Genomic DNA, 22,242 nt, shown 5'->3' with positions numbered 1-22,242 from the left:
GTCTCTAGGGCAGCGGCTCACTTCCACACATAATTACCTCTCACCTCATGTGTTCCCTCATGTTTGGTCCCTAGACTTTCCCTATTATTTTATTTTGCTTTCTTAGCTATGTATTATAAAAGTTATATTTGGCATTTTTTCCAGCATACTTTTATGTTTTGAACTAGATAGTTATTTTCAGGTTATGTATTCCTCATATTGCCATAAATAGAAGTCTCTGGAGAAATGTAGTTTACTTTGGCCTTTGTTTAATTTCAGTTCAGCTATTGCATCTTTCTCCGGCATACCCTGCCCTTTTTCAAGAATGATTTGAGGGAGCTTATGAAACAGACAAATAGAACAAGTTAATAAGAGTTACTAGGTGTGCTCAGAGTGGAGAGAAGTATTACTGTCATTTGAATGAATACAGTCGCTTTGATTTAATGGTTATAAAATATGGTTCCAAGTTTCCTGGTTTCTAAAGTGAAGAGGAGTATATGACAAGTTTTAACTGAGATTAAGCAGTTAATCTAAATGCTTAGGTCTTTTTCCTGATATCCGATCTTGAGAGAGAAGTCTTACATGGGGCATTATCCATGGGGTAATGGTTCTGAAATCCTACATGTCAGCATCACCTGGTGACATTTTAAAAATGCAAATCCATCACCACCACCTCTTGCCCTAGAGCTGTGGATTTACAATGACAGTTGGTTCTCAGAAATAGGTTGCCAGAATCATTTAGGGATATTTTACTAGTAATCAGTTAGGTTTGGAAACAAGTGATATAGAATGTACTTTGAGTAAGATGACCGAACATGATTTCAACGACCTTCGACAAGAACAGCAGAAGTGGAGTTCATAGAGCTGTATTTATCACGGTCTTTGATAGAAACTGAAAGCGAAATTAAAATACATTTTTTTTTCCCCTTGGAAGGCAAACCTGCAAGGGGCTAAGATGTTGTGAGTCCAAGCATATCACCATCTCATGATCTATTTTGATAGACTTTCAAACACTTGAGCTGTCTCATTCAAAATGTCATTTCCCTTAACTCTTGATAGGAACTGATGAGAATTCACATCGAAAATATACTTTCTAATATAGTTCCAATGTACTGGTACCCAGTTATGTTTAGAAAGATAGACCTGTAGGTGTGGACATTAGGCAGGCTGTTAATACATTTAAGAAACATTGTATAATAAATATTAATGAGCTTTGCATTAGATCCAATAATTACGTTGCATACAGTACATAATATAGATTGCTTTATCTCAAAGTTTCCCCCCTATTCCCCAGAAAAAATGGCACAAAGCATCTACTGAGCCCAGGAATGAAATGGTGGTAGTGGGAGCACCTGGGTGGCTCAGTTGTTAAGCGTCTGCCTTCGGCTCAGGGCTTAATCCCAGAGTCCTGGGATCGAGCCCCACATTGGGCTCCTCTGCTGGGAGCCTGCTTCTTCCTCTCCCACTCCCCCTGCTTGTGTTCCCTCTCTCGCTGGCTGTCTTTCTCTCTGTCAAATAAATAAATAAAATCTTAAAAAAAAAAAAAGAAAGAAAGAAATGGTGGTAGTGGTGGCGGTATTCACTAATGTTCTCAAGATGCATCTAGTTCTAAGCATTATGATTTCCTCAAATCCCCCCTAGGGGCATAGTGGGCAAATGCACCCTAGATACCTGAATAAATTATCCAGCTCTCTAAGGAATCCTTTGATACTATCTAGTGAATGCTGTAGAATATCCACTATGGATCATAATTTTTATTAGCGTGAAAATTCCCTTCTTCTGAACGAAAGGTAGATCATGTATATTTTTAAGTGTAACTTGATTCAAGATGAGAAAGCATGTACGTACATTTACTTGCCCTTTTATTTGAAAAGAGGAGACAAGCTGTTGAGATTTGTTTGCTTATTAAAAATTGTTATCTGATGCATTCTACTGGTGATGGCAGAATGCACATTTTGTAACCAGGGATTTTAGTCTTCTCTAGTTGTGGTAAACAGATCAAAGGTCAACGAATGAGTAAACAGTCTTTCTTTGTTCTAGACAGATTACTCCTCAAGGTGAAAAAGTACTGTGATCAAAGAATATGATGAATATGATGATATGAGATTGAGCTGGCTTACTTCCAAAAAATAAAGTACAATGCAAGCACTACCTTATAAAGCTAGCATATAAAATTGCACAAATAAAATGTGGATTTTGGTGTTTTTATATTCTCTTATTTTGCGTATTTTTTTCAAGTGGCATTTCTTTCATCTGTACAGAAGAACAAAACACAACTAGGTAGCATTGAAGGAAAACAGAAAAATTATATGAAACTTAGATATTCAATATACTGTTATTAGACTGAATATCTTTCTATAGAGATTAGAAAATCAAAAAGAGGGGCACCTGTGTGGTTCAGTCAGTTAAGCGTCTGCCCTTGGCTCAGGTCATGATCCTGGGATCAAGACCCTCATCGTGCTCCCTGCTCAGTGGGGTGTCTGCTTCTCCCTCCCCCTGATTCTGCTGCTCCCCCTGCTTGTGCTCTCTCTCTCTCTGTGTCAAATAAATGAATAAAATCTTTTAAAAAAACATCAAAAAGACCTTGTGACTATAAATACACATATATGGTAAGACTGGCATTTTTACAAAGATAAATGCTATGGTTACCTTAATTTATTTTTAAAAATGAACGTTATTTTTTCCCTTTGTCTTAGGAAAGTAAGTCTAAACCAGCAACCTTGAAGCCAATAATTCTGAATGAAATTGTTGAAGCCCACAAAGAAAAGGTGAAGGAAGTGGTAATGAGAGAGAGCATGGCACCTATCGAACATGTCAAACTCTATGACAAGTATGACTTTCTGATCACCAGAAAAGCTGAGCAAGAGGTTGATGCTTTCCTTGAAGAAAATCATATCTATGAGAAAATAATACAAGAAATTCGCAAATACCAAAAACTCATAGAGGAGATACAGTACACGTCTAGAAAGGTAAACGATCCATTTTGTACAACTGTTCTTTATAACTATGATATTTTCCCAGTTTTATTAGGCTGTGTTTTTAGACCATACAGTGAAAGAATCAGACCATTACTATCAACAGGGAACGTATTTATTGTCTTTCCATGACCAAAGCATTGTGGGAAGCCCAGGATATATGTAAGTAGACAAAACAGGGTCCTTGTCCTCATAGAGCTGGAAGTCTAGTGCTTTAAGCCTGACTTGAAAATACTCTATATAATTTGACCCCTCAAAAATTCCAAGAACTTAATTTTTCTTGTTTTAGTGTTTATAAATCCTTCGAAAATATGATAATTACACCAAAATGTGATTACTTCTGTTCAGTAGGAGACTGGTAATTTAAGATTTTTGTTTGTCCTTTTTTATAGGTTCCAAAATTTCCACCCTAAACATGCATTACTGTTTTGTACAGAGCAGATATAATATTTAAATACCTCCACTCTCTATTTAGCAATAACTCGATTCTCCAAAGTTCTTATGTCCATTGTTGTCCTGAAATAGAATTGGCTTCCAGGATAACAATCTTGACGATTTACCCGGAAGATGAATGTAAAATACGAATGAGTATCTAGAAAATCCTGCCTGCATCATATTAAAAAACACACACACACACTTGGGGCGCCTGGGTAGCGCAGTCGTTAGGCGTCTGCCTTCGGCTCAGGGCGTGATCCCGGCGTTCCGGGATCGATTCCCACATCGGGCTCTCCTGCTGGGAGCCTGCTTCTTCCTCTCCCACTCCCCCTGCTTGTGTTCCCTCTCTCGCTGGCTGTCTCTATCTCTGTCGAATAAATAAATAATCTATAAAAAATAAAATAACACACACACAGACCGAATCTTGTTAGATCACATTAAAAAAACCCAATATTGTGAGAAAGGCAAAATTGTGGGAAACTTCTATTTTCATGTTCGTTAAACTTTTCATACTTAATGTTGCAGACTGTTCGTTTAGGAATGTTTGAAATGTGCTGTGAGGAATTAATCAGAGCTTTGGTGAAGCGAGCAGAAATTATTTGTGGAAAACTTATAGCTAAAATGTTCCGAGATCATCAGGAAGTAAATACAAGGTATTTATGTGATACTGACTTTTTTTTTTTCAGGGGGATGTTAGATAAAATCAATTGTCATTCAAATAAAGTTATGGATTAGAACAGTGTCATCAATGAACCTCCAAGAAGATAATGCCAAACTTATTTCTACTTGGCTTTGTTATTTTATAATTACTATTAGTTTTTCACCACAAACGCACCTTCCCGATTGCCTGAAATAAGGTGGTATTAAAATGTGTTTGCAATTCTGTTAGCACAAGTCAGATGGGCGTTCTCTAACATCACTAAGGTTTTAAGTTTTAAATTTGTATAATCAGTATACAAAATGGAATTTCACAGTGGATTTACCCAATAGTTTCCTGGGTCCTAATGGAGTACTCTTCAAGGCCATGATAACTTGTTGCCTTAACTTAAAACTTGTTGACCAACCTGGAGATTTTGAGGAAAACGGGCTCATGTTAAGTAAACTCACGGAATGCTAAGGTGTAAAGCAGAATACCTGTTTTTTTAGGCAAGAGGTAGGACTAGTCTTTCAACAACTGGTGTTAATGTTGCTCTGGGAACCTCTTTTCTGTTACCAGTTACATGGAAAAATCCCCCCACTAAATCAGAAATTTTGTAATGGTTATGTTATCACAGGAAAAATAGATCATTAAAAAGAATATTCAGGATGTAGAAAAGCCTGCGGGAGGCTTGTATTAGGTACGGCCGTAGGTGCTTATGCTCTAAGTATAAATGTAACTGCTGAAGGAAGTTATAGTCTTAAGGGGAAATAGACATACAAAACAGTAAATTACAGGAGGGCTCAGTAAGTACTGAAGTGAGCCACAGACAAAGAACCGAGCAGGACATGAGTAATTTCTTTCACAGTGGAGGTTGGGCAAGTGGGGAAAATCAAAGCTACAAAAAGGAAGAGGATCTATGAATTCATTTTAGAGGATGAGGTGGGAGTCTACCAGGTGAACAACGTAAATAAAAGAATTCCAAGTAGAAAAAGGGACATGTAGAAGGGTGTAAGGTGTGAAAATGGCAGGGTGTTATTTTAAGAACTGGGACTGATCTGTGTTGCTGTCACAGACACCGTGAGGAAAGAGGAGTGAGGGGCAAGGCTGAAGCAGGGCGAGTACTTGCATAGCTTATCTAGGAACCAGAATCCTGTGTTCAACTGCAAAAGCACTTTTCCCTCTAGAAGTTCTGGGAGAATAGTGAGAATGTCTTTTACTTGTAGCTTTTCATGCTGAGTGAAATGTTTATTTTAATTTCATAGCTATTTTCCCTGCCTCCTAACTGCCCTTGGAGCTCAGGGCTGATTCTAATTTCCCCCTCTGTCTCTGAATCGTGCTTCTCACCACACTCACTGGATGTACAAAGGACACATCAGAAATATTAGAGGACCCATCAGATACGAGTGTCTCAATTTCGTGCCCCTCCGTGTCTCACCTCTGCAAGAACCCTTCATTCCTGTCTCCCCACATTTTCGGGCGAGAGTCTGTCACACCATTCAAAGTTCTCTCTGCCTATGGGCTCAACCCTATTGGCTCCCCTCCTTCTAGAGCTGGTTCCACCAGTCATGCATCTCCTCTGTATCTCACTGTTCTGCCTCTCAAACTTAAACCATGTTCAGAACCCTCCTCCTCCTTCCACTTCCTACTTCAACCTAAACTCACAACCATACTGTTTCTTTCTCCTTCGCCTCACAGTCTGTCCTTCCTTCCTTTCTCTTCTTCTTCCTCCTTTTTTCTTTTTTTTTTTTGAGAGAGGGTAGGGAGAGGGAGAGTCTTAAGCAGGCTCCATGCCCAGTGAGGAGCCTGAGGCGGGGCTTGATCTCATGACCTAACATCATGACCTGAGCCAAAATCAAGAGTCAGAGGCTTGACCGACTGAGCCCCCCAGGTGCCCCATCACAGTCGATCTTGAAGAAATTTCTACATGTCTTATCTGGACTTTTTAAACTTCTACCACTTTTTTTTTTTTTTTAATCTCACAGTAAGTTCATTATATGGGCCATAACCCAAATGATAGGAAATATTTGCATACTATATAACCAGAAGTTTCTGAACATAGAGGCCCATGTTAATTGATCCCCACAAGTAGAGTTAATCACTGTCTTATTTAGTACTAGTTTTTGGTGCTATCTCAACTAAATCTCTGCTAGAGCCCCTATAATTCTAGGTTGGAAGTGATTGTTTATGGCCCTGTCTTCTATACAGGATTATGAACTGCTGGAGAGTCATTATTATATCTTCTCTGCCACTTAATATTATAGTCAGGAATGTACGAGATGATCATTAAATGTACATTGAATGAATAAGGGCAAAAATTTGTTTTTAATTCTTTAGATGTCATATAGATAAGATCATCTTACTCTATTTTTCACATAATGGCACATTTAAATAGTATATAGGACTATATTTAGGAATAAAATTTAATTACATAAAATCGATTTTGTCTGGTGTTTCAGATTATGTGATGAATTTGAGAAGATAGCTGAAAAAGCTCTCAGCACTCCTCCAAATACAGCAGAACTAATGGAAATGAAGGTATTGTTTATAAACTTTATAGTCATCTGTGTGTATGTTAATGGTTTGTTTTCCCAGCTGTTATTAGCTAATTATCAACATGATAATACAATAACAAATCACTCCAAAAGTTAAAAGAGGCTTAAGATAATGTTTTGTTTTGTTATTCTTCGCTCATGCGTGTACAGTTTGGTGATTCAGGCTGGGTACTCCTGGCTGGTTCTGGTCACAGTTGAGTCACTCACTCCATTGGGTCAGCTAGTTCTCAGTTGTATTGACTTGTGTAACTATCTTTGGCAACTTGACTCTGCCCCATTTGTCTCTTACATTCCAGCAGGCTCACGGGGCATGTTCTCATGGCATGGTAGAGACACAAAACCAAGCCCAGGTGTACAAATGCTTTTCAAGTGTCTCTGTGTGTCACATTAGTTAACATCTCATTGGTCTTAGTAATTCCCATGGCCACAGCATGAGAAGACACCATAGGGTATGGATACTGGGAGAGGGGAAAGATATTCGTGTAACCGTCTACCGATATTTTTGAGAACACTATTAATACTACCATGCTAATAGGCATAAATCAGGACTGTCTTGGGCAACCTGAGATGTGTGGTCATCCTTAATTTTTTTTAAAGATTTTATTGATTTATTCGACAGAGATAGAGACAGCCAGCAAGAGAGGGAACACAAGCAGGGGGAGTGGGAGAGGAAGAAGCAGGCTCATAGCGGAGGAGCCTGATGTGGGGGCTCGATCCCACAGCACCGGGATCACGCCCTGAGCCGAAGGCAGACGCTTAACCGCTGTGCCACCCAGGCGCCCCGGTCATCCTTAATTTTTAACCAAATATTTAAGCTTTAATAATTTGTTTTTTATAAGCTATTTTTGTTATACATTAAAATTTTCTGTGGTAGTTTGCCAAAATATGTCTTCAGCATAGAATTTATGGTACTAAAAATATTAGGTAAGTCTCACTTTAATCATTTTTCATGTTCCTTCTGTGCTTGAAGTCTGCCTAATGGTGAGTAAAATAGTATTAAACAACTAGTTAATCACCATCTTATTTTATTCCTTTTTCATTTTTTTTTTTTTTTTTAAAGATTTTATTTATTTATTTGACAGAGAAAGAGACAGCCAGCGAGAGAGGGAACACAAGCAGGGGTAGTGGGAGAGGAAGAAGCAGGCTCACAGCGGAGGAGCCCGACGTGGGACTCGATCCCAGAACGCTGGGATCACGCCCTGAGCCGAAGGCATACTTAACCGCTGTGCCACCCAGGCGCCCCTCCTTTTTCATTCTTATTACAACAAACTTTTATAGGACTTACTCCTCTTTTCCATCCAGCATTCTCAAGATCTGAAATAGGATCTCTTCTTTTTAGATTTTAAAATATTTAAGCAAACCCAGGAAAAGATGTAAAATCACTCAAAACTTTGTACAGGCAAGAAATAACCAAAAAAAGTGCAAATGCTTATGTACATTCTTTAAATAGTCATTTAAAGAAAAGTTTTTTAAATCGTTAGAACCAACTTTAGATATCAGCCTTTAACTAAAAGAATTCTATTTTCTTTAAAGTATTTGTTCTTGGATTGGGGTTGTTAGCATGTGAATTTGTGTGTGTGTGTGTGTGTGTGTGTGTGTGATATACACATCTGTATGTGGTCTCTTTTAGAAGATTTTTATATTTTATATTAGTTGTTGTAGGATGTCAAGTGATGTTTCGATCAGGGATAATAACATAGCTGGAGAATTCCATAACTGTATATTCCTTTGGAAAAATAAATATGGAGTATGAAGAGTGTCATTTATTTACCCTCCTAGCTATGACTGGAAATATTTACGAATTTGGAGTTATTTAGTGTGAATTTCTATTGTTCATAGCAACCTCTAACAGAATTAATAGGATTCATTAGCTGGTATTTAAAATAGCTCTGCATCTTGGGGCGCCTGGGTAGCTCCGTCGTTAAGCGTCTGCCTTCGGCTCAGGGCGTGATCCCAGCGTTCTGGGATCGAGCCCCACATCAGGCTCCTCCACTGGAAGCCTGCTTCTTCCTCTCCCACTTCCTCCCACTTGTGTTCCCTCTCTCACTGGCTGTCTCTATCTCTGTCAAATAAATAAAGAATCTTTAAAAAAAAAAATAAAATATTTCTACATCTTAAAAAGGTTTAGTCACATAAGGGCAAAATAACTTCTCAATTTATTCAATACCAAAATCAGTCATTTGTTATCAGTTGGGGAGTAAAAATCCAGTCGTTTGACTACACAGAAATCTGATTAACCAGATTATTAAAATATATTTTCAGTTAGACATTTTGTTACTTGTGGAAACCACCATGGTTCCCATCTTATTTGTTTGGATTTGTAACATAATATTTAGTCTTGTTAGAATGGGTGACATATTAATGGAAGACTTTTAGACAGTGTTGGGTTTTTTCTTTTTAGTTAGAAAAGTAAAATTTTAAACAATATGGGATTGTACAGAGTAAAAAGCGGAAGTTCATCTTTTTCCATAATTCCTTTCTTTAGAGTAATGATTTTAGTGTGAATTCTTCTCTTTCCAAACATATATACAGTATTAAGTATAAATAACACTAGAGAGAGATGAAGAGAGAAAGCCAAAGAAATGAAGATTAAATAGACTTTTAAAAACATTAAAAAAAAAAGAAGCATTTACTTCATAGACAGGGCGGTGTAGGGTATACAACAGGGAAGGTTAGTATAGGTAGTTACAAGTAATTGCCAGTCTTCTCGTTTTTCAATGGGGAAGCAGGTTTCCTTCAACATTTGTATTATTCAGATATATAAATGAACATGTATCAAAAGAGCTTTGAGAGAGCTCTGTGCATATATGCACATAAACCTGCGTACGTGTCTGCGTGTGTTCATGTGCGCGCGCACACACACACACGTGCATTCACCACCACCCCCCACAGATTTGTTTTTGCAAAAACAGAATCATTACTCTGCTGCAAGTTACCTTATTCACTTAACAATATACCTTCTTTGTATTTCTTCTAGGTAACAAGGAATCTTAGTTTTTTCCAAGATCAATAGCTAATTACTCTAATACAATTTATTAAATGATCGGTCATTTCACTCCTGATTTTAAATGCATCATTTCAACACTAAATTTCCACATGTACATGGATCTAGTTCTGATCTCTCTTCCTCTCCCTCCTCTATTCCTGGGACAGGACAAGAACTGACTGACTCTCTCTCTGTCTCTCTCTCTCTCTATATATATATATGATGTTTTCATATTTGGCTTGTCTCTATCATTTTTTTCATGATTATCCTTGCTACTCTTAAGTATTTACTATTTCAGAGACTTTCAGAATTATGATGAATTTTGTTTTTTAAAATGCCATTGCAATTTTGATTGAAATTGCATTGGTTTTATAGACTTACTGGAGGAGAATTTACATCTTGAGAATATTAACACTTTAACATATGGTTCCACATTTATTCAGAATTTTTTAAATGTCCTTCAATAAAGTATTATAGTTTTCCTCATACAGATTTAGCCATACTTCTTGTTAAATTTGACTATAGCTGTATTTCAGTTTTTGTAATTAACGAAAGCATAGCCCTGGTGTCTGCTGCAAGTTTGCAATTTCACGTTTGTTACGGTGGTTCAACTAACACTTGTCTCCCCCAAGTCTATGAGGGCAAAGCACTGGTCTGTAGGTTGTCACAGTGAATTGCCAGCACCTGGCAAAGTGTCAGGCACTGGAGGTGGGACACTAGTAGGTGACCAAAAATACTACCGTGAAAGAATAGATGATATTACCCTGCTTCATCTCTCCCAGAAACCCATAGCATTCTACTCTGGTTTTTCAGTGCTTCTTATGTGATGTTCAGTGTTTTCTATTTTTTTCCACTGCTGTTATGTAGAGGTGCTTGGGACTGATGACAAGTAAACTGTGCTGCAGTCTCCTATCTTGAACCAAAAAGTCTACACTTCTAAAAGTCTGCACATTCATGCATCTTTATGCAAAGTGTTTCCATGGCCTGTGTTTTGACTTGAACTGTTCCTTAAAGTGCCATTTGCAATTTTTGTCTTCCTGCAGGCTTATATTCAGAAAGTAGAAACAACTGACATGGTTGAACTGGGCCAGAGATTGGTGGATTCTAAAAACTGCCTTGCCTTCCTCATTGAGTGCACAAACTTTTCTCCAGCAGACATCAGGCTGAATAATAATGTGTTCCAGTGGTACGGAAGAATGGACGAAATTTTTGATGAGCACAGGAAAATCATCAAAGAGAAAACAGAACAATATCAAGAAGGTCTTAAGGTTGGGCATAATAGATATTTTAAATTATTTTCATTTTCTGGAAATGCTTAAGTTTCACCTTACATGGCATCATCAGCTCCTCTGTTTCACAGGTCAGTTAAGCTTTCTCGTGCCATCAATTTTAGCAGCAGATGGTATCCATACTGGCTCAATATGGTATCATTTCTTGACTTTTCAAGGGTCAAAAATTCTAATATATTGCCCACAAATGACCATTAATAAAAATAGTGTTTATCTTATACAGTTTATAGTACTCTTTTGAGTTATTTTTATTGTTTAACATCAAAGCTCTCTCAGTGAAGTGTGCCTTCACACACTCCAACTCACCTAAGGATTGCACCCAGCGTCCTCACTCAAACATTCAATAACTCTCGCCTTTTTTGGTTCCCTACATGTAAGATTGTTTGGGATTTTCCCCCTCATCTACTTGTCCAGCCTCAGCGTCTGCCTCCTCTACTGCTTGTTCTTGACTTTTCAGTAACCCTGAGCAACTTTTAGACCCCTGGCCTCCTACACCTCTCCTCTCTTGCGCATTCTCTCCATTTGCTGGCGAGCGCACCCCTGGCCCACTCACGTGCTTGTCTCTCTCGTGTGCTCCATTGACTCTCAGAATTCCGCTCATCAGACCTCAGTTCTGCTGCTTCTCTGATCCCACTACACTTTTAACACATCTCCACTGGACTAACCACCCGGTCGTGATGTTATTGTCCAGTGCATCTCCCCGATAGACAGTCAGCTCTTTGATAGCAGTCTTGTTTCATTTGTCCCTTTTCTCCCATTATACCCATGGGCCAGTGAGGTGCCCGACACACAGAAATAGTGTGAGCACTCCATAGCTATTGTCTGAATAAACGATTTCATGTTTTCAGTTTCATTTTACAGATGAAGAGGCTGTGGTTCCCAAAGTGAAGAGACTTGCGCCAGGTCAGCCAGGAGAGATGTCCCTTGAGAGCAAATCACATTACAGCAAATATGGTTAATTGGCAGAACATGTTGTTTGGAGAATAGTTCATAGGCTTAGCCAAAAACCTTTATTTTAAGCCATAGGCTGTGTTTCTGTTGTACATTTAGGCCATTTCAGAATTTTTTTTAAATCTGTAAAAAGCAGGGCACCTGGGTGGCTCAGTCAGTTGGGCGTCTGCCATTGGCTTGGGTCATGATCCCAGGGTCCTGGAATAGAGTCCACATTGGGCTCCCTGCTTGGTGCGGAGCATGCTTCTCCCTCTGCCTGCCGCTCCCTGTTTGTGCATACTCTCTCTCTCTCTCTCTCTCTCTCAAATAAATAAAGTTTTGGAAAAAAAAAATCATGAATAGTAAATATTAGACACAGAAGTTATAACAGATTCTTAGATATCTGTTAGGTGGCCCAGAATTATCTATACTTTAAAGTATACTATTCTACAAACTTCTCATAGTGTTGATGAATTTCATCTTCTCATTTTCCTTCCCCCAATGGGCCAGAGCAATAAATTTTCCATGAACTAAAGACAGAAAGCAGCCTAGATAATCCATAAAATATAAAGTCTATTTTTGAATAACCCAGATTTGACTTTTGAATATTTTATTAAGAGTTATTTTTTTGAGCCATTTAATTTGAAATGCCTTACCAATGACAATTTTGTAATGAGCTTTTCTCATTAAACACACACAGACACACACCTGTTTTATATTGGAGGGCTAGAGTTTTTAGATTTTAAAATCCAGATATATTTAAATTGCACATTTACTGTGAAAAGAGTCCATAGGACAAGAAAAATAACCTTGGAGTATTTTGTTTAAACAATTGAAAATTGAAAAGATACTGTATATCAGAACAGAATTAAAGGAAGTCTGTTTTTTTTTTTTTCCCCAGTTGTTTGCAAAAATGCCATGGCTTTCTTTATAGTCTTTAAAAAACTGGAGCTTGCTTTTTGCCCCATACTTGATTATTATGAATTTTAAATACTTTCTTTTTTTTAAAAAGATTTTATTTATTTATTTGACAGAGACAGAGACAGCCAGCGAGAGAGGGAACACAAGCAGGGGGAGTGGGAGAGGAAGAAGCAGGCTCATAGCGGAAGAGCCTGATGTGGGGCTCGATCCCATAAAGCCGGGATCACGCCCTGAGCCGAAGGCAGACGCTTAACCGCTGTGCCACCCAGGCGCCCCTGTTATGAATTTTAAAAAATTCTTATAAATCATTTGTTAGCACACATTCTTTAGCATACTAAAGAATAATACCATTGTTTAACTCATTCTTATTTTACTGGTTAGAATTTCTTAAATTCATGAAACAAAGTTAACTTTATCTAATTTCTGAATTATAGGAATCTTAATTCATTAATTTTAAATCCTGACTCTTAAAAATTCTGCATGTTTTAGATCCTCGTCCTCTTCCAGATGATTCCTCTCTTTATATCTTGCCAGTGACAAAATAGAATAATAATTCTGATAATCTTTACAAATATTTAAACTTTTTTGCAACGCCTAAGGGCTTTACCTTTAAAAAACCCTAACAATAAATATTGTTTGTACTAGTTACGGTGTGAACGGTTTGTGGAGGAATTGGAGAGTTATGCTAAACAGGCAGAAGAATTCTACTCCTTTGGAGACCTGCAGGATGTACAACGATACCTGAAAAAGGCTCAAACACTGAATGGAAAGTTGGACTTAGCAGCAGACAAGGTATAATTTTAGAATTCTTAAGAGGAAGAATTAGTCCAAAAGAAAGAGCATTGAGTTTGAATTGTATATTCACCTTTTAAAAATAGATCCAAATGAAAGTTCAACTGCCTTTAAGGGACAGTATAAATGATGCAAATATCACTATACTGTACAACTAAAACTAATGTAACTGGGTACGTTAACTATACTGAAATTAAAGTTTTTAAAAAATAATAAATGGCAAAAATAGATCTTATAGACATGCTTCAAGGAGAAGCAGCACTGCTTTTTTCTTTTGGTAATTATTTCAGTGGCCTTCATCTTTTACTTAAGATAGAGTGATATTTCCATCTGCTTATTTTTTATTTTGCGGCATTTAATCATTTACATCATGTGCTAGCGCCCGCTTACTCGGTAGTTTACCCATCTTCATAGAAGACAGTATAGATTTGGTGGCTGTGTTTTTAAATTAGGCTTATTATCTTCTTCCATCGAGCAACTTTGTTCCCAGTATTGCTATGTCAGAACTTGGCTTTCTCATTAGAAGAAGCTGGAGGTGGAAAAACCATACCCTTTGCCAAAGAAGTTGTTTGAGATTTTTAATTATATTTTTTATAAAAAGGGGAAATATGAAAACAGACCATATTATGATGCTTTTCCATATTTCTGACATCAAAATTTTAGTATCTTATTCCAGTAATTAAATAGTTTATAATAGTCATAAAAGTGTGAACACATGTTGAGAAAAGAGAAATTGTAGGTTTTAGAATTCTGTAGCACTGAAATTTTGGGTAACCTGCATAATTTATATACCTAACTCACACTTTTCAGTTCTATAGATTTCTCCTGTAAAGTACCCACATCCTCACATAGTTCACTACTAAACAAGGAGGAAATGAATGCTTTCTTTGCCTCTTTTTTTTTTTTTTAATTAAAGATTGTATCTATTTGAGAGAGAGTGAGCACGAGGAGTGAGCACGAGGCGCGGGGGTGGGGGGGAGCAGAGGGAGAGGGAGAAGCAGACTCCCCACTGAGCAGGGAATGCAATGCTGGGCTCCATCCCAGGACCCCGAGATCATGACCTGAACTGAAGGCAGACGCTTAACTGACTGAGCCACCCAGCGCCCCTTCTCTGCCTCTTCTTACCCTACACACACATTTTCAAGACCCAGCTCTGGTTGCATCTTCTCTACATAAGCTTCTATTCACCATGAGCTCTTGCCTCTGAGTGATAGCGTTTTTAGTATATACTCTTCATGTATATTAAAGAGCTACTGCTCTAAGACATCTCTTCTATTGCCTTATATTATTGTTCAACAATTGCAATTTAACTTTCTGCATATGCATGTCTGTCTCCTGAGCTGAAATACTACCTCCTAGTGTTGGTATTTTGCAATATAATACTTTTTTCTCTATTTTCCACAGTATCTGATATAATGCTGTGTGTATTAAAAGTACTTAAGTTCTTGTTAATAAATGATGGTATAACCTCAATATATCTGGATGGGCAAAGACTTCTTTACATATATATCGTGACTATTTTAACTTAACCAGATTTTATTCTTTGGAAAATGTAATAAAAAAGAAATAGATAGATTACTGCTCAGTAATTCTGGATTATGGCCTAATTTCAGTTTAACTTTAGGGCTAAGTGAGGAGTTGGGGGTCACATTTGATAAAAATATTTTTTTAAATTAATGTTATATCATTCACTTCTAGAATAATATATCTTATACCTGTCATTCCAGATTGAGCAATTTAACTCTGAAGAAGAGGCGTTTGGTTGGATACCATCAATATATCCTCAACGTAAAAAAATTCAAGATGGTTTGAACCCTTACCTTCGTCTCTATGAAACTGCTGTTGAATTTAGCAACAAATACCGAGGTTGGACTGAAGGACCGTATCATAAGGTGAATCCAGACCAAGTAGAAACAGATGTTGGAAATTACTGGAGAGGACTGTATAAGCTGGAAAAAACCTTCCACGATTCTCCAAATGCATTGGCAATGACAAAAAAAGTAAGAGCAAAGGTAGAAGATTTCAAGCAGCACATTCCTCTCATTCAAGTGATCTGTAATCCTGGTTTGCGCCCCAGACACTGGGAGGCCATGTCCAACATTGTTGGCTTCCCACTGCAGCCAGCAGATGACTCCACTGTCTTCACTTTTTTAGACATGGATTTGGAACCATATTTAGATAGTTTTCAAGGTATTAGTGAAGCAGCTAGCAAAGAATATTCTCTTGAAAAGTCCATGGACAAGATGACTAATGAGTGGGATGCAATGGAATTTGTCATTCTTCCTTATAGAGAAAGCGGGACATTTATTTTGTCATCAGTTGATGAAATTCAGATGTTGTTGGATGACCACATTATTAAAACACAAACTATGCGAGGCTCCCCTTTCATTAAGCCTCATGAAAAACAAATAAGGTAAAGTAATATTTATATGATGTTTATGCCATGTTACTAAAATTATCACTTGTATGTAATATACAGTTCTTTTTGAAAGTTGATTCTGCACTTCATGCTTAATATTTTAAATAGTTGATTGGAAGGAATGATCACCTCCTTTACATTTGGAATAGTACTTATTCCTTTGCTATCATCCTTAATCATAACAAAGGTAGTGGACAATCAGCCTCCAGATATTCATTTTTATTGCCAGTCTGATCTTATACATTTGACTCAAAAATAATTTCACATCTCTGCACATAGCTCATAGAACATATAAACTATGAAACTGAAGATAATGTCATTTTCCAAATACACTGATTAGGTTATTGTAGATGATCCTTGAAGGCTTATTGTAATTTTCACTTCCGTGCCTGAAGGATGGCTAGGTAAGTGCAAAAGTAGGAATAGTATGACTTTAGTCTGGAGTTTCAGGCATCTGGCAAAGATGATTAAATTAAATCCTTATCCTGTCTGGTTTTTTTTCAATTTTTGTAATTTGTATGAAGCAGTTTATATTTACCTTAAAAAAGAGATTGTATCCAAATCAGACTACCATCTTCAATGAGAATTTATACGACAAGGGAAAGCTAACTGCTTGGCTTATTAATTGGTTATTGGTTATTGATTTTCCTGAACTTGAGTATGCTCTGGCATTGGCCCAGTCAGTCAGCATGCTCTGCCTCCTATCTTGCTCCAATGTGCTCATCAAGAGTAATTTTTTTAACTACTCTGAACGTGGTATAACTGGATTCTATTTTTAAGCACTATCAGTGAGATCACTAGTTAGTGGGAAATTTTGTGTGTCAGGGATTAGATGGAGAAAGAGGAAGAATGACAGGAGGCAGAGGCATTTGTTTCTTCTTGTGAAAAGAGGTTAAACAAATTCACTGATACATGTTGAAGGGATTTTAGAAAAGTGTTTGAAAATGCCTGGTGACTTTTAGAACTTCTATTTACAGGGCTTGGTTTTAACAGTCTAAAATTACAGAGCATTATAAATGATGAGTAATGTATTAATCTATGCATAAAGCTATCCCATCTCTAAGGTCTGTTGCCATTGACTGATCATTCTTCTCAATGGCTATGTTATCTCTTGTAGCATAGTGATTGCAGTGATGTGGGCTCAAATCTGGCTCTATCATTTATTAGCTGGGTGAACTTCAACCTGGTACTTCTCTTTATGTGTCTTAGTCTCCCCATTGGTAAACAGATATACTGGACCTTATAGGATTATGGTGAGACGGGAGCAAATACATACCGAGACCTTAGAATTGTGATTATAAAATAGTTATAGTGTAATTATAATACTTGAGGAAATCTTGTCATTATTTTTGTTCTCCATATTTAGAAATGAACTGATCACTATTGTAGGTTAAAAACGCTTCCTTCTCATGAATGACACACTATTATATTTTAGATTATGTAGATTTTTCTTTAAATACCAGTTGGATCTTATGAATTGAAATACTGTATTCTGGAAATAAAGTTTTTATGGGCTCAAAATTTTTTATAAAAAAGAAGAATGTTAAAGGAATTGAATCTTGGAAGTAACTACCTTTCCTAAGAAGTTCAGAGTGCCCTTCATTACTGTATCCAGAATCTCATTTCTCAGTTTGTACCCTCCAGCCACGGAATTGATTTGCAGAAAGGTTTATTGCTATGGAAGACACAGACACCAGGCCATTTGTAGATAGGTATATCTGAACATGTATATCCCCATAAACATAAATGTTGGTGCTATTATTTTAAAACAGATTTTGTAGGACAAATGTAGTGATTTACCGTCAAATGAAGGTAGAGGAATGGAATGGGAATAGCAGCACTGCTTACAAGATTGACAGTCCCAGGCATGGTTTTGAGTTTTGTCATCTGAAACGTTGCTTGATATGCTGTTGAACCACTGTGTTTTGCTTCTCAGAGAATGGGAGAGCAAGCTCCTGCTGCTTCAGGAAATTCTGGATGAATGGCTCAAAGTCCAAGCCACATGGCTCTACTTGGAGCCCATTTTCAGTTCTCCAGACATTATGTCTCAAATGCCTGAGGAAGGAAGACGATTTACAACTGTGGATAAAACATGGAGAGATATAATGAAAAGTGTTGTACAAGTAGGTGAAAATCTCTGAGAATGTAATTATTTGGTTGAAGTGACAAGATTTTTGTTTTCAAAACAATCCAAATAAGTCCTTTTCTTTTTCCCCCACATACATTCCCTTTTCAGATATTATTTTAGAATTCCAGGAGGAAGAAATATCAAAACTGACTAGGTATTTTGTTCTGACTACTTCTTGAGGTCTAAAGTAATTTGTATTATTTAATGACATGTGGTTCTATTAGTGGTTCCTGCTGGATGATCTGGCAAGAAGACACTGTACGCAGCACTTACGTCCCCAACTATTCTATGCCCCCCTTGCTATGGGCTCCACCACCACTGAAATGCACTATAGTGGAAACACGCCAGCATGCCACTCGATCAATAGTGGTTTCTCTTTAGGCATCTAAAAACAGATGAGCTGCAAAGATAAATTTAAAGAGACCAATAAGGGGTGCCTGGGTGGCACAGCGGTTAAGCATCTGCCTTCGGCTCAGGGCGTGATCTCGGCGTTGTGGGATCGAGCCCCACATCAGGGCTCTTCTGCTATGAGCCTGCTTCTTCCTCTCCCACTCCCTGCTTGTGTTCCCTCTCTCGCTGGCTGTCTCTATCTCTGTCAAAGAAATAAATAAAATCTTTAAAAAAAAAATAAAGAGACCAATAAACACAAACAAAATGCAATCAATCAAAACACAAATGCTCAACTGACAAGTTAAGGAAAGAATTTGGTTCCCAAACTAGTAACACGTTTTGAAAAAGATATGATTTTTTGTTCGATTCAAAAGACATTTATTGCCCACAAAGCATGATTTGTATGTTACTAGGAAATTGACATTAAAATAGAAAAAATATTAGTTATTAAATTGTATTCATTAAATGAATGTAAATTTCTCCATTGGTGTTTTTGATTAAATACTGTAAGGTAGGATGAGTATTACCTTAAAATTTTCCTACCCTAAAATAGAAATACACATTTTTATCATTTAAACTTTGAAAGTTGTGACTATAATCCTAAATATGGATAATACTGTATCATCATAAACTATTTGATTTGCTAGGAAAAATATTCAGAAAGATAGACATGGATTTAATGGGTTTACTTCATTTTATGTAGTAATACTTGAAACATAATTTTGTATAAACCAAACTTTTGTAAAATTAATCACACTGGAATTCTATATTTAAAGGACCTATTCGTGAGTCACTTTGTAATACATTTAATCACCTCTATTTATTTTAAAAATTTAGCCTTTCGTATATCATTTCCTTACAAAAGGGCATGACCCTTACAACCTATATACATTTTCACTTGGAAAAAGTTGAAGTAGAATTTTTTTGGTTGCCCAAAAAAGCAAAAAGTAGACGTTTGTATTTTCCTAGTTAAGATAATTTTTAAGATTAAAAAAAATACATTCTTTTTTTGGTATTTGATCAAAATACTCTTCAAAACCCCATATTGCTAAGGAAATTTTATAGGTATTTTAGTACATAGAAAAAGTGTAGCTATGCTGGGACTAGTAAATTAGGAGGCAGATCTTCAATTCTTTCAAACTACTGAATTCAGAAACAGGGGAACCTGAACAGTCGGTTGAGCGTCTGACTCTTGGTTTCAGCTCAGGTCATAATCTCAGGCTGTGGGATTGAGCCCCACGCCGGGTTCCATGATCATTGTGGAGTCTCCTTAGAGATTCCCTCTCCCTCTCCCTTGTTCCCTCCTTCCCCTCTCTAAAATAAACAAACAAGTACAGCTGAAACTAATAAAACACTGTATGTTAAAAGAAAACAGATAAAACAAAAAACATTACTTACTCTTATTCCCAAATAAGCAGTTTCTTTTGGGTGACACTTCTTTACTTTTGCTGTAAAACCTGATTGTCTTCCTGAACTGGCTTTACATTTTCTTTTTCTCAATATATTAGTATTCAGGACAGCTTTTGTCCATACTCTCCAAAGCTTTGAAAATAAACCTAAGTCCATATTTTCTCAGGAAGGTTAATGAGATGACCTGTGTAGTAGAGACATCACTGGATTAAGTATTTGATACAAAAAGCCATCAGTTTCCATCTGAGGGATTCCTAATAAAGGTTCTTTTAGAACTAGGCAAGAGAAAAGACTCAGAGGTTAAATATAGAATGTGAAAGATAATTTCATGTTTTGAAACCTGCTACCAAAGACCCTGTCTCACTGGGAGAGGCTCTGTTATTGACCTTTCAATCTAATTCCAGAATTTTTCCATCACTATTAGGATAGTTTTACCTATGAAGACTTAGCTACACCTGTTTCAAAACCTCAGTCTCATGTTCTACCCAGAGCTCTACTGCTTTGCACAGGGTAGGCAAACCTGAGGGTCCAGTGTTGGGGAGATGTGGAGACTGCTCTCCCACACTACTTCTCTCCTTCCTGGGCTTATTGCCTAGGGCGGGGACAAAGAGAAGGAGGGAGAGTGGGGAGAATGATAGGAAGAGGGAGAGAAAGAATGAGGGCAAGAATGAGAGAGGATTTATTGATATAACTGACCCAGCAAAATTGGGTGTGCTTTTTGTTGGTGGTCATAAGATGTCCAGCTTCCTGTCAGTGGTGTCCAGGCACTCACTATACCTTCACTTTTGGGCATCACGACTGGTCTAGCTTTTTGATAAGTTGTGGACAGGCGAAGTCTGTCAATTGACTCAGTATGGGCAGGTGAAGCCCCTGACAAGTTCTCTCTGGTAAGAGAGTCTATCTTGAACATCTCCCTCAGGTTTGATCATCCTCTGTGAGATTTGGCTGCATCTTCAACCTGACCTTCCAGTGGTGGTTATTGCCACATTTCCCTTGTATGTGTGTCTCTGCCCCAGATATTTCAAAAGTCTGTAGCCTTTAATTTCATCTAGGGCTTGAAGACAGGTGGGATCCATCTTCTGTACCTTGTGGTAGCCTTGAGCACATGGTCTTTGCCCCTCCTTCACATGGTCATCCCACCACACCATCTTCTCCTGAGGTTCTTTTCATGCTCTGGTAGACTTTCAGCTGGGGGTAGATATTAGCTTCCTCTCTTTGCAGACACTTGAAAACATTTCTAGGGATTCTCTTCGCCTTCCTCCTTAAGATTCAGGAATGGAAACCAATTAACTGCCTACCCTTTATAGGCGAAAGCAGTGGATAATCTTTCTTCATGTATACTGCACTCACTTCCAAACTTGACGTTTGGTCCTTACAAGTCTTCATTTGTATTCCATACAGGCAGAAGAATGCATTCTTGAACTTCTGCCCAAAACTTTTCCTCTTGTAGTCTAACCCCACCTTAGTACACATAATACCTTTTCCCTGGTTGCTCAGGCAAAAACCTTAGGTCAATTCTTCCTTTCCTTCCTTCCTTTCTTTCTCCTATAGTAAATATGATCACTTGCACCACACATCTCACTTCTTTCTAGTGAGCTGGAAAGCTGAAGACCACCTCCCTCAGACTCCCTAGCATCTAGTTTTTGGCAGTGAATGAGATTTAGACAACTATAAACACTCACTTGGGATTTGGAAAGCTTAAGTGAAACAGCAGCCATCTTCTTGCCATTTTAGCTATTTCTGCTGTCAGGCAAGATCATGAGCATATGACTTTTTTTTCCCCCCAGCAGAACTTCAATGTCTGGTCATCAGTTTTATAGGTATATAGAGGCAGTGATGATAGTGGCTTTCTGAACTGTAGAATCATAGCCACCATAGTGTGTCCTTGAATGCAGTAGCGCCAGTGGTGGTATCCTTTTGTCCTGATTGAGGCAGGGGTAGAAACACTCTGGAAGGTCAGCTCCACAGTGTTTTAGGAGTCTCTCCTGAAAGCCTAGCTCAGAGTGTGCTCCCTCAGACCTTCTGATGATTTTGTAATCACTTCATTCTCTACGTTAAGGGTCTTTGTTTGCTTAATGTATCTAGAAGGATTCTATTCTGCCCTGAACTCTGAATAAATGTGTGACCACCTCAAAGACTAGGATTATTTATATGACCCAGTTGGGTTTTAGGGTGTGAAAATCTAGCTCCCATTTGAAGATGGAACCCTGGTGGTTCCTGGCATGCAGTGTAAAAATCACTTAAATTATGTTCTTGGTCTTATGAAATGAAGAGTCTATTTTATGGGTAATGCTTTGGTGGACCAAGTGGCTGCTAGAATCAGTCAGTATGGTGGGAATTTGAGATAAAAGGGATATGAGATGGGCTGAATTCTTTTTTTTTAAAGATTTTATTTA

General features: G+C 37.6%; 1 protein-coding gene across 1 annotated transcript in view; it reads left to right on the top strand.

Moving 5' to 3' along the window:
• DNAH7 (dynein axonemal heavy chain 7) overlaps positions 1-22,242 on the top strand; it is a 269,045-nt gene that overhangs the window by 63,116 nt on the left and 183,687 nt on the right. Inside the window, exons 15-21 of the mRNA XM_034642450.1 lie at positions 2,676-2,948; positions 3,915-4,042; positions 6,486-6,564; positions 10,611-10,835; positions 13,353-13,499; positions 15,227-15,912; positions 17,855-18,041. Coding sequence (XP_034498341.1) covers positions 2,676-2,948; positions 3,915-4,042; positions 6,486-6,564; positions 10,611-10,835; positions 13,353-13,499; positions 15,227-15,912; positions 17,855-18,041 — 1,725 coding nt within the window. The remainder of the gene's footprint in view (positions 1-2,675; positions 2,949-3,914; positions 4,043-6,485; positions 6,565-10,610; positions 10,836-13,352; positions 13,500-15,226; positions 15,913-17,854; positions 18,042-22,242) is intronic.

This window comes from Ailuropoda melanoleuca, chromosome 2, assembly GCF_002007445.2.
Source record: "Ailuropoda melanoleuca isolate Jingjing chromosome 2, ASM200744v2, whole genome shotgun sequence".
NCBI classification, from domain to species: domain Eukaryota; kingdom Metazoa; phylum Chordata; class Mammalia; order Carnivora; family Ursidae; genus Ailuropoda; species Ailuropoda melanoleuca.
This window is presented reverse-complemented; position numbering and strand designations above follow the sequence as displayed.